This window comes from Pangasianodon hypophthalmus, chromosome 15 (assembly GCF_027358585.1).
Source record: "Pangasianodon hypophthalmus isolate fPanHyp1 chromosome 15, fPanHyp1.pri, whole genome shotgun sequence".
Taxonomy (NCBI): domain Eukaryota; kingdom Metazoa; phylum Chordata; class Actinopteri; order Siluriformes; family Pangasiidae; genus Pangasianodon; species Pangasianodon hypophthalmus.
The window spans coordinates 527220-538974 of record NC_069724.1 but is presented as its reverse complement, the minus strand read 5'-3'; the positions used below and the strand labels follow the sequence as shown (position 1 = coordinate 538974).

Genomic DNA, 11755 nt, shown 5'->3' with positions numbered 1-11755 from the left:
TTGGTGTTGTGAAGTGCAGGTCCACAGGTTTTTGATCTTCGCAGGTTACTTTATCGAGATAGCTGATAAACTGGGTCAGCGATGCTCATCTGTCTCCACTGTCTCAGACATTGCTGCTGCTGAATAAACATTCAGTCCCTGAAACTGCTTTCTCACTAGCAATTAAAGCTTTATTATTAACTTTACAGGGTCAGGGGTCCGTTTACAAATGGCGTATATGTGGCGTATGACAAATGGCGTATAATGGCGTATATATGGCGTATGACCATATGTTGTCAATAAACTCTAAAACATAGTGTGGAACTGTTTATATATGTGTTTCTTTATGGCTGTGTCCCTAAATTCAGACTACTATAGAGTACGCAGATGGATCGGTGGTACAGCAGGCAGTGTTGCTGTCTCACAGCTCCAGTTTCAATCCTGAGCTATCTGTATTACTCTTACTCTCTGTGTGGAGTTTCACACAGTCCTCCACATGCCTGTGTGGGTTTTCTCCAGGTTCTCCGGTTTCCTCTGACCTCCCAAAACCTGCCAGTAGGTGGACTTGATACTCTAAATTGACCCTAGCTGTGAATGAGTGTGTGAATGCAGGTGTACACGGTGCTCTGCGAAGGACCGGCTTCCCATCCAGGGTGTATTCACATCCGGCGTTCCCGGGATAGACTCCGGATCCTGGGAGAGATTCCACGACCCCGTACTTACTGAAAGTGAGTGAGTGCATTGTGTGCATGGATGTCTGGCCAAATCAATAATAAAACTTATATGATGAAACATTTAAATATTCAATCAAAAACTATTTTATAAATTCCAAACACTCTATTACCTGAAGCTAGTCGCTTATCTAAGCTGAACATTACGTTTGTTTTATCAGGAATGGGTAGTAGAGGCTCATGCAAGTGCAGATAAGCGTTTAACAAAGTGAAACCCTAACCCTAACCCTAACCCTAACCCAGATGGCATCAATTCAAATCCTGCTCAGTGACCAAAAGTTTAGAGCTAACCCTGAAGTCTGGGCCTTTTACAGTAATAAATGCCTGAGTTTTGGACTTGGTCCAAATAACACAGGGCCTAGTACACACCACACACATACACACACACACACACACACACACTGAGAAGGCCGGGGTATATTTAGCACTTACGGTGGTGTGCTGGAATGGATTAAGTGACATTTCTCATCATCAAGCAGAGAGTCACTGGAGAACCGGAATCACAAGTCCACCCAGTTTACTTTAATTTATTTATTTTAAAAAAATAGAAGTCTATTTCAGATATGAGAGGAAACATGCTGGCTGATGTGGGATGGTGTGTCACACTGATGACACAGATATGAGAGGAAAAACAACTGAGAAACTCTTCTTAATTGGAAGTATAGATAATGTGTTTAAAATCTTACTCAGTTTAAAATAGAAGCCAAAAATCTACTAAAAGTCAAAAAGTTTTAAATGTAGTCACTTATTTAAAAGTACCAATGAAATATTTTTAACTGGTGAAATGAAGCAAATGTCATGTTTTCATGTGAAAAGTAACTTTTTTTACTTATCTAAAAGATGATTTTCGTTGAGGTTGTTTTGTCTCTGTAAGTTTGCTGCTCGTTTACATGACTAGCACTACATCATTAAATATCCTGCAAATAATCAATATTTACCATTAGCTAGAATCTGACTCATTAGCCAGTTAATTACGTTAGCTACTGGATTTGATTCTAGTCTAACAATTAATTAATTTTAGCAGATTAGTGAAACTTACCTCAACATGCTTTTAGATGGAGTTCATGTCTTCTAGGGAGGTTAAAGGAGACGCCTCATTTTATACGAGTCTTTGTTTACTCCAGCGTACTGAAACATGTTACTGAGGTAGGGCCTGGACGCTCATCCTCAACTCCCACACTGCAGTGCGGTGGATTAACCGTCTTCAGACGAACACAGATAGCTACAGCGCTAACTACACTGTGTAGCATGAGAAGGTTTTTGACAGTTTTACAGTCTACATTTGTGAACTTGATTGAACTCTAAACTGAAATGATTGGACGCTATTGGACTGAGCGCGTGTGATTGATAGTGTACAGTCACTGGCTGGATGAGAGAAGAAGAGACCTTCGAGATTTGTAAAGAGTATATTGAAAGTCTAATTAAAAATGTAAAGAGTGAAAAAATGTTTTTTCTTTACAAATGTAATTAAATAAAAGTATTCAATTTCAATAACTGGTCAGTAAAGTATAAATACAACCAAAAGAATACCTAAGTAGAGTAACGAAGCACAATTACTCAGGTATTTTCCACCTACAGGTAAAGTCTTCCAGTGGTTGGATATTAGTCTCACACACTCGTGTGTGTGATATTTCTCTCAGACCTGTCTAGCACTAAGGCTCCATTTCCAGTAAAACGATTGTCTCCGTGCTGTAGCCACATGGAAACTTGCCCCGGTGTGGGTAGAGGCCTCACATTCTTTCTGTGGGGTTCTTTTTTTTCTCTCCTGCTTTCCAAACCCAGGGTCTGATTGGCTTCACAAAACGTTCCGGATGTGGAGTCCAGAGACGTGAACAATAACAGGACAGCTGGATGATTAAAGTGTGGTCCACTGATGCACAGATACAAAAGCCATATATTATGACTATTTTTGCTCCATCATAGAAATTAGTTCCCAAAACAGCCACGGCTGTATGAAGCGTTGTGTGTTGCGTGTAGTTCCATGTAATGAACTATTGCTAGAATTGGAATTTTATGTGACACACACAGCGCAATGTACCAGTGTGGTTATACTAAACTTCATCACTCTTGGAACGCTGCTTGTGCGATTAAATTAGTGGCCCAGAAATAACTGTTGTATAAAATTAGACATGGAGCCATCTAACTTTAGAATCGTCTTTTTGAGTTTAGCTGTACAGTTACATCTGGATTGTTCTTTGTACTTTGCTCAAGACAGATTTTCACACACATGAAACATTCTCTAATACATCTCTCACCCAAACACACATCAAACTAGCTTTGTACAGAGGAGATCGTGGACTGTATTCAACCCCTTTAAAAGACATCGGATTTGTCTGGATTACAAATGACACTTACACAGATTTTTCAGTCAGTGCTTTTTTTTTAAATTGCAAACCAATATGCGCTTAAAGTAAACTTTCAAGGTTATCTGTCAGCAGATCCTTTAAAAAAAAAGGAAAAATATTGCTCCAGGTTCTTCAGATTGGTTGGTTGTTGTTTTTTTTAATTGCAATTTTCAAACAGTGCTACAGAATCTCAGTGCAATTCAGATCTGGACTTTGACTTGGACACTGAAGAACATTCACCTTTTTGTCTTTTACCGCTCCTTCATCACTTTGGTCTTATGTTTGGGACTATTGTCCTGCTGAAAGGTGAAGTTTCTTCTTCAAGTATCTGCCTGTACTTTGCTCCATCCATTCACACTTCACTTTTGATAAGAAGACCAGGTTCTGAGGATCAAAAATGTTCCCAGACCATGATGCTACCACCACCGTATTTCACTGTAGAGATAGTGTCAGTTGAGGTGCGTTGGGTTTGCACCACACATAGCACTTTGAAACTTGCCCAAATACAGTATCTTGGTCTTGGTCTTGATCTCATTACACCATAAACCTTACCTATGTACTCTTGTGCATATGGACAATAACCTGGTGTATTGCACTAGTCTGCTGTCTTGCTGATGTTACTGTCCTTCATTATACATCATGCTGCTTATTCTATCTTTGCATATTTTTCATATACTGCACTTGTACTTCTGTATTTTGCACGCTCTTTAAACCCACATATCGTGCTGCTACATTTATTTTGTATATTCGTTATTCTGATAGTGCTAGCTTCTGTCATATTTATAGTTATTTTTCTACTTTACTATTCTTAATAACAAACTGCCCTAATGTTTACATTTCCCTGCGCAGGCTGAATATAGTTTGGCTTTATGGCGGTGCAACTCCAGTGTCTCTGGCTCGGTTCTGAGCTCGGGTTACTGTGCATGTTCTCCCTGTGTTCACATGGGTTTCATCTGGGTTCTCTGGTTTCCTCCCTAACATGCAGGTAGGTGGTTTGGCTACTCTAAAATTGCCCTTAGTGTGTGTGTGTGTGTGTGTGTGTGCATGATACCCTGCTATGTCCTGGAGTCCCATCCTGGGAGAATTGTCCCACTTTGTCCCCGCAGTAGACTCCAGTGCCACCTTGACCCTGACCAGGATAAAGTGCTTACTGAAGATGAATGAATGAACAGATTAATAAAAGTTGAGCTTGTTTTATCTCAGTGTGTTTGACCACATGATGAATGTACAATACTGTGCAAAATCTTAGGCACAAAGAAATGCTGTAAAGCAAAGATGCCTTCAAAAAATAATGAAATGAAACACTTTCTACATAATAAAATATACAAAAAGAGCAGTAAACAGCAAAAAACTAAACAAAGTCTATATTTAGTGTGACAACATTTTGTCTTTAAAAACGCATCAGTTTTTCTAGTAATCCTGGACAATCTGCTAGAGGAGATTCTCTTCCTGACACTTTGTCACACTGCTTCTGGTTTTTGCAGTTAATCCCTGAGAGAAAATCAGAAATTCATTTATTTTCTGAACATTTATTAACAGTGATCAGTAGTCAGTTTTTACTGACCCAATAATGTACAAGTCATAAAACAAACATCTTGGACAACATCTGTAGTTTATAAAATAGGGTGAACTAAGACTCTTGCATGGTGCTGAATATTGGAAATGATGTGGAGATTGGTGTACACACTGGATGATGGGAAAGTAATCAGAAACTATGAGTAATGTTACGCAGATTTTGACCGAATCGTTCCATTTTCTTTAATCTGAGAGAGAATGAAATGTGTTTGGTGTATTTCCTCCGTTTCACTGGTCAATGATCCTTTTTTGCGCGTTTTGCGCACACCGGAGGATTTGGGTCAGCGCTCTGCGTAATCAAATCAGAAGAGAAGGGCGGCGTTACGGTGAACACACACACACACACACACACACACAGAGAGAGAGAGAGAGAGAGCCCTGGGAGGGAACCGGAACCGGTGTGTTTCAGAAGGAGAGCCACTGTGCCAGGGGTTCTGGACTGACTCTGCGGAATGATGGAGGGTCTCATTACGGTCCTCGCACCGTCGCCATCGCCCTTTGAGCTCGAGCAGCCGAGTTACGACGCTTTAAAGCGGCTTTACTGCAGGAACGGAGGGCAGTTTTTACGCGTGTTAGCCGGCGGAGCGGTGGACGGCGTCCGGCAGGAGAGCGACGCGTACAGTAAGAGCAGAACATTCAGCTAGAATGAGACACGAACAACAACTAAACTACATCATTAACACTAACACAAGGCTTCATATTACACAACAACATGTCCAGTGGTGGATTAACACCTAGTGTCCTGTGTGTATCCATCTCCTGTTCATCATCTCAGTGTGTTCATGAGAATCTGAGCTCTTTACTGTCTACACTGTCAGGAAATCAGCTTCTAAACTCCACCTTTAGCTGTCACTGAGGTGCTGCTCTGATCTTCTCCTCATTCAGTGTGTAACCTCTCTTTCACCTGGGAAGGTCAATAACCTACTGTGTACCTTTATAAATGATTTAAATCAATTCCATTCCATTTAAAACTTTCAACAACGAACACTATCATAAAGCAGTTTTACAGAAATCTGGGAGGAGATTCAGATTTAATCTACATAACTAAACTTTATAATAACTTTATATAGAACTTTAGAGTTTCATAACTGCTGAATGTAAAATGTTAGATCATGGATCATAGCTGTGTCATTTCAGACTTTAACATTTCACATCATTCATTTTCTGATGAATTGAACTTTTGTTAACCTTGGAATATTGTGATTTGTGTTGTGAAAGGATTGATTTATTTATGGACTACTGTTGTACTTTTAATTAGCTTTTAGAGTAAAGCTATAAACATATACAATATGCACATTCCTAAAAGTGTTCACCAATAATGTGATTCTTCCACGTCTGTGTCTGCATTTATGTGTTTGGTCACACCATCTTAATTTATGATAATAATAATAATAATAATAATCGTCACATCATCACAGGTTACTACCCATTTACAGTCGTGATCACAGCTTTCTAATGTGTCATATCTACAAAATGGGTTCCGTTTTGAATAAAAGTAAAGAGACAGAGGCTAACAGAGCATGCTACAGCGTACAGCTCTAAGAGTCACCTCTTGATAAATCATTTGTTTGCTACACTTTTATTCCTCACAGCTGTGCTAAAGGTGAAAGCAGTGAGCACAGGTGTGGTGATCATCAGAGGTCACGAGGCGGGGCGTTACCTGGCCATGGACAGAAGCGGAAAGCTTTATGGCACTGTGAGTTTGGGCATGAGTTGCATTCACACTGATTTCAAGCTAAACAACAATAAACTGAACTGACGTGTGTCATATGTGTATAATTGTAACAGGGCGGTTCCTTTAAAACCCACACTGCAATGCTAAACAGGCAATTTCCAGTAAGCATAGTAGACCACAGAGACAGTAAAATGATGCAATATGCAACGTTCAAACTTGTTTTAATGATTCCCTGACTTGTAAGGCATCCATGTAGATGAAGTTTAAGCCACACACTTCACTTATCTGTCTTTCTGAATTTACGTCCCAGTCCCTGCTGAATGACGAGTGCTATTTCAAAGAGAAGATGGAGGAGAACCACTACAACACGTACAGTTCACACAAACATCAGGAGCACGGGGTCTGGTACGTGGGCATCAAGAAAAACGGGCAGATGAAAAGAGGTCCTAACACCCACAGAGGCCAGAATGCGATCTACTTCCTGCCTATTCCAGCACAGTGAACAGTGAATGTCATGTATTTTGGAATCTATAAAGTGTGATTAATGTCAAACGACCAAAAACAAACACTTACAAATAAGACTCTTGATAGACTCTAGAGCCAAGTTCAGAGTTTGGGTTTAGAGACCCTTGGTTTATAACTAGCATAACCACGGGGTCCACGATTTTCTAAAAGGTTTGTGCTCTAGAGTATAAAATAGGAAGCTTATCCTGAAAAGAATAATGCTATTTTATTAATTTATTGTTTTGATGTATATATTAATTTAAGTAAATAAAAAATAATAGTAATTTCATGTATAAGCTTACTAAATGACTTTTTGTGTACTATTGTGTATTTTACCTTTGTGCTATTGTGTATTTATCTTGTGATAAAAGTATTTTGACATTAATAAAACTCTTTGTTTGAATTCTTTTTTTTTTTAACTGATCATTCGAAAGATAACATACAACTGGATATGTTTTTGACTTGTGTAACCATAATGACTGAATTACTGAAATAAGTATTCAGATGATATTTAATGAACATACTGTTTAGAAATGGGTTTATTTTGCACCAGTTGTGTTGGCACAAGTAACATTATAATATTTCTTTGAAGAAAGAAATCATTGAAAAGCTAACAGTAGGACATCTTGAGACAATTACAAATAATGGGTGGAAAGTGCAATGGCAGAAAATGTTGTGCTTTCGATTAAATTCTGTTTCCCTTCACAAACATAGTATAAACATTTTGATGTCTAGAAACTGCACACTCACACTTTCACACACTTGTTCATACCTAGGGGTAATTAAGAGATGACAGTCCACCTATTGACATGATTTTGGGAGGTGTTAGGAACCCGGAGGACAGCCACATAGACACGTGGAGAACATGTGAAACTCCACACACAGTAACCCGAGCTCAGGATCCTGGAGCTGTGAGTTTAGCTTGTCAAGCTTGTTAAGATTTTCATACTTAAGTATCATCCATCCTGTTATTATTAATGTATATATTATTTTTGCTAGCAGGGTGTTAAGGTTAAACGGGCTGCATGTTATATATGTTATGACTATATGTTATGCTATACTTTATAGCTGCAAGGAACCTTAGTTTAAATAATAGTCTGTATTACGAGTGTAACAATGTGATGACTTAAAAGGCAACAATCATAAATTTATTTTTATTTATTATAATTAATTATACATTAGTTATTATCGAAAAATGACAGACAACTGGTGTGTAAAAACATATATATATACTTTAAAAACAGTACTTCTCTACATCATCATCATCATCATTCATAATTTAATGCTAGGCCTACTCCAGACTCTGAACAAAGCTGATCACATATCAATATTTTTATTACTAAACTTATAATTAATTAATCATCAGCACAGTTGCTTTGGGAAGTTTGAGTACTATCAGAAGCAACTGGGTTGTTATATAAAGTTTTTAAAATATGTTCTATTATGTACATAAGGACACAATGCTTTCTTTAAATATCCTGACTTTAAAGAAAGGACATAAGGTCAGAGTGCAGGGTCAGCCGTGGCATGGCTGTTAGGGTTAAGGGTCTTACTCAACACACAAGTGTGACTCTGTGGTGGTCCTGAGATTTGAAATCACAGCCCTTTCTTTACGACTGCAGAACCTTAACCACTAAGCTACCTCTGTCCACTCTTAAAAAGTGGTCCACAAGCTATATGATGACATCCGGCCTTTATAGAGGACAAATTCTTCCAGTAAATAAAATAATATAAGCAATAGTCCATTAGATGGCAGTGTTGTATCTGATCAATGCAATTGAAACCTTGATGTTCCAAAAAAATCTTCTCTCTCTTACAGGTAATCATTCAGACTGTTAGTCATCGCTTCAAAAGAGATTTGGGTGCTTCTTCTTCTTCTTCTTCTTCTTCATCTTCTTTCTAATCCATTTTATTATATATTTGTTATAAATTTCATTTAAAAATCCTAAGGCATGTGCATCTATTCAGGAATAAGACAGTCTCTTATCCAGGTGATCTATTTTGAATATTATTTCATTTTGAATTTTGAATATTATTTCGAAATGTCTTCATTTCGGTGATATAATTTAGAGTGAACTATTCAAAATGGCTTCACAATAATCATGTCCTCATTTAAGGTGGTGTGAAGCAGCTGAGGCAAATGGCCAACAGCAGCTGTGACTGTAGGAAATTAGGCCCCCTGCTGTGAACTAGTCACATCGGTGTGCTGAATCACAAGTAGGAGAAGCTCATTCCAAACCCATTAGCAGACATGTGTTGAGTTTTCAGCTTTACAGAGATACAAAAACCCCATAGACTCAAACAGATGTGCAAAATGCATATCCACCCACGCAGACATGAGGGACGACTAAACCATGCACAGATACGCACACACACACACACACACACACACACACTGTTCTGCACTCTGGCCTCCAGCCTCTAGGTCCACAGTCAGAGCAGGAAGAGAGCTATTCACTGTAAACTGAACAAGCAATAGCTTCCTCTGGGAGTCCCCAAACACAGCTGCAGCCAAGATACCAGCACCATAAAACACTTTGACAGACCCGTGTCAGGCCGGAAGACAAATCCCCTGTAAATTGCACAAACACTCCTCTGTTACCTCAGAGCACACACACACACACACACACACACTCACAGAGGCATCCTATAGGTAGAGGACCCTCTGGACCACCATCTCAGACTGAAAACGAAACTCTATCACTATCACACATGCTTGAACTTGTTCACTTCCATTCTGTCCATCCAGGGCTAAGATACATACTACATAACCACGACAATCAAGGTTCGAACTGGACTCATCATGTCCATGCTAACTGCCGCCATTGAGGTTCTGCTAGCTTCCGTTCACCATCAGCCATGTTAGAGTTCTTGGCCAAGCTATCTCTTTAAAGACAGAATGCCATCTGTTCAAGCGCTTACCATCAGCCCAGCTTCTACACAAAGCAGAAGGCTCACTGGAGAGTGAAGGGCAAGCCACTGACAGAACGGAGAAGTCCTCCCAATGTGCCTTGCATGCTTGGAGAAGAATCTACGTCTCTAACTTTAGTGATATATACTGCACAGACACATTCCTGAGATTAATACTGTGCTCTGGAGATACTGTTAAGTCATAATGACTTTTTATAATGTAGTCTAATATGATTAATTTAGCTAGTCAGCGTAAATGCCACCAGATTCCAGGGTTCCTAAGCAGGAATATCATTTAACTATTATATCTCACTATTAGGTCTGAAAAAGTAGTTCAAATGATAATTTTTTATATATAGAAAAACTATTTCCACTATTATATTTTCAGTCAAAAGGCCATTCAGTACTTATTGTTAATAAACTGATGGCAAATAATAATGATTGGGAAAATGTACAGTACATTAATTCCATTTTCAATCAACAGCCCTGCAGTGCGTATTTACACAGATCAGTATTAAACTTCCTTATTACAAAGAAAATATTTACAGATTTCATACTGTTTTTACTGTTGAAGATGTTTGTGTGATTTTCTGTTACATATTTTCACATCATTATTTTCTTTTATTGTTATTATCTATAAATAGCTATTAGCTATTCAGATTTCTAGCAGCTTGATCACATTTTCAGCATGATTTAGTACAAATCACAGCAACGATACAGTTTGTAAAAGAAGCGTGTAGTGACAGAGACAGGCACATACTGTAGTTACTCGATTTTCCTCACATCACACTGAGTACTGGCTCTTTTAGACGGACCTCCGTATGTGGAAGAGCAGTCTGTATTACATCTTAGGGCTGATATCCAGGAAGTCCAGCATGCCTCGTTTATCTTTCCTGTTTTTTAAAACTTTGGCAGGAGAGCAGGACTGGAATATGGCAAACCTTCATTCCTGCTGCAGTCCTGCTTTATTGTCACAGTGCATCCTCAGGATGCTGAAATTATCTACACACACCTAATGACTAAGTCCCTTTTTTTCTACAGGAGCTTGAGTCAGGTCGGAAATGCATACAATCTGTGATGGTGATACACATAGTTTTGGGGCTGATGTGGAAGATGTGTTTAAATTTTTTCCACAGTTTGGCTTGCCTTCACAGCTGTCTCACAGAATCTCACAGTCGTACTGTCCTCGATATAACGTGCAGACGTCGCTTCCTCCTTCACATTCCTGCTATTGTCTGAGATCCCACTGCCTTTCAAACAGCCTATTTTTTAACCTATTGACAAACAAACACTGCACATTCAGAGGCTCTGTTTTCAGCAAATGTTTCACATTCCAACTTGAAGCACTGCGTTTCCTCTCCTTTATGATGTCACTTTTGTACATTTTCTCCTGACAACCCTGCCACCCACCCCTCAAACTTCCTCTTTCCTTCATTCATTCTCTTTTTGGCCACATCCTCTCCTGTGAAAGAGCACGAGAGCTCCTATAATTATCCCTTTTATTCACAGGAACATCTAAATAGGTCACTTTTTTTTGAAGAAGTGACCCATTGTCTCAGTAAGGGGGTGGAGTGGGACTCGGCTTACTCAGTCTCCCACAGAGAGTCCTGAAAACTGACCCTTTCCAATAAGTTGATTTCCCCAATTTCCCCCAATCTCATTTTAATTCACAGAGTTAAAGTGTCTGATGATCGAAGGACTAATTTCAGAGTTTGGGCCAGAGAGACCACAGGCAACAGTGAGCAATTCCCTGAGTATAAGAGACGGCCAAAGCATATCAGGATTAGTTAGTAAGTCTACTTTATTTACCAAAAAAGGAAACAAAAACAGAACCAAATAAAGTCTGCACTGTTCTAGGCCTTTACAGTGATGCTATTACCATCCAGGGCCTCATCCTCATCTATTATGTTTGGGGTTATAATAGAATTGTTTTCTTGTCTTGTCTTGTATTTATACATTAAAGACAACAGATGCTGTTAATACTTATTATTTGCAAAGGGAAAATTGTAATTTTTTATTTTTTTGTGAAGCCTTTC

The 11755-nt window shown here is 38.9% G+C and overlaps 1 protein-coding gene across 1 annotated transcript; it reads left to right on the top strand.

The window, feature by feature from the left end:
* Positions 1 to 4971: 4971 nt before the first annotated feature.
* fgf1b (fibroblast growth factor 1b) lies at positions 4972 to 7180 on the top strand. Its single transcript, XM_026938881.3, has 3 exons — positions 4972 to 5251; positions 6223 to 6326; positions 6616 to 7180. Exons 1-3 carry the CDS (start codon positions 5083 to 5085, stop codon positions 6805 to 6807), a joined length of 465 nt encoding a protein of 154 aa, XP_026794682.1. The 5' UTR covers positions 4972 to 5082; the 3' UTR covers positions 6808 to 7180.
* The last annotated feature ends 4575 nt before the right edge of the window (positions 7181 to 11755 follow it).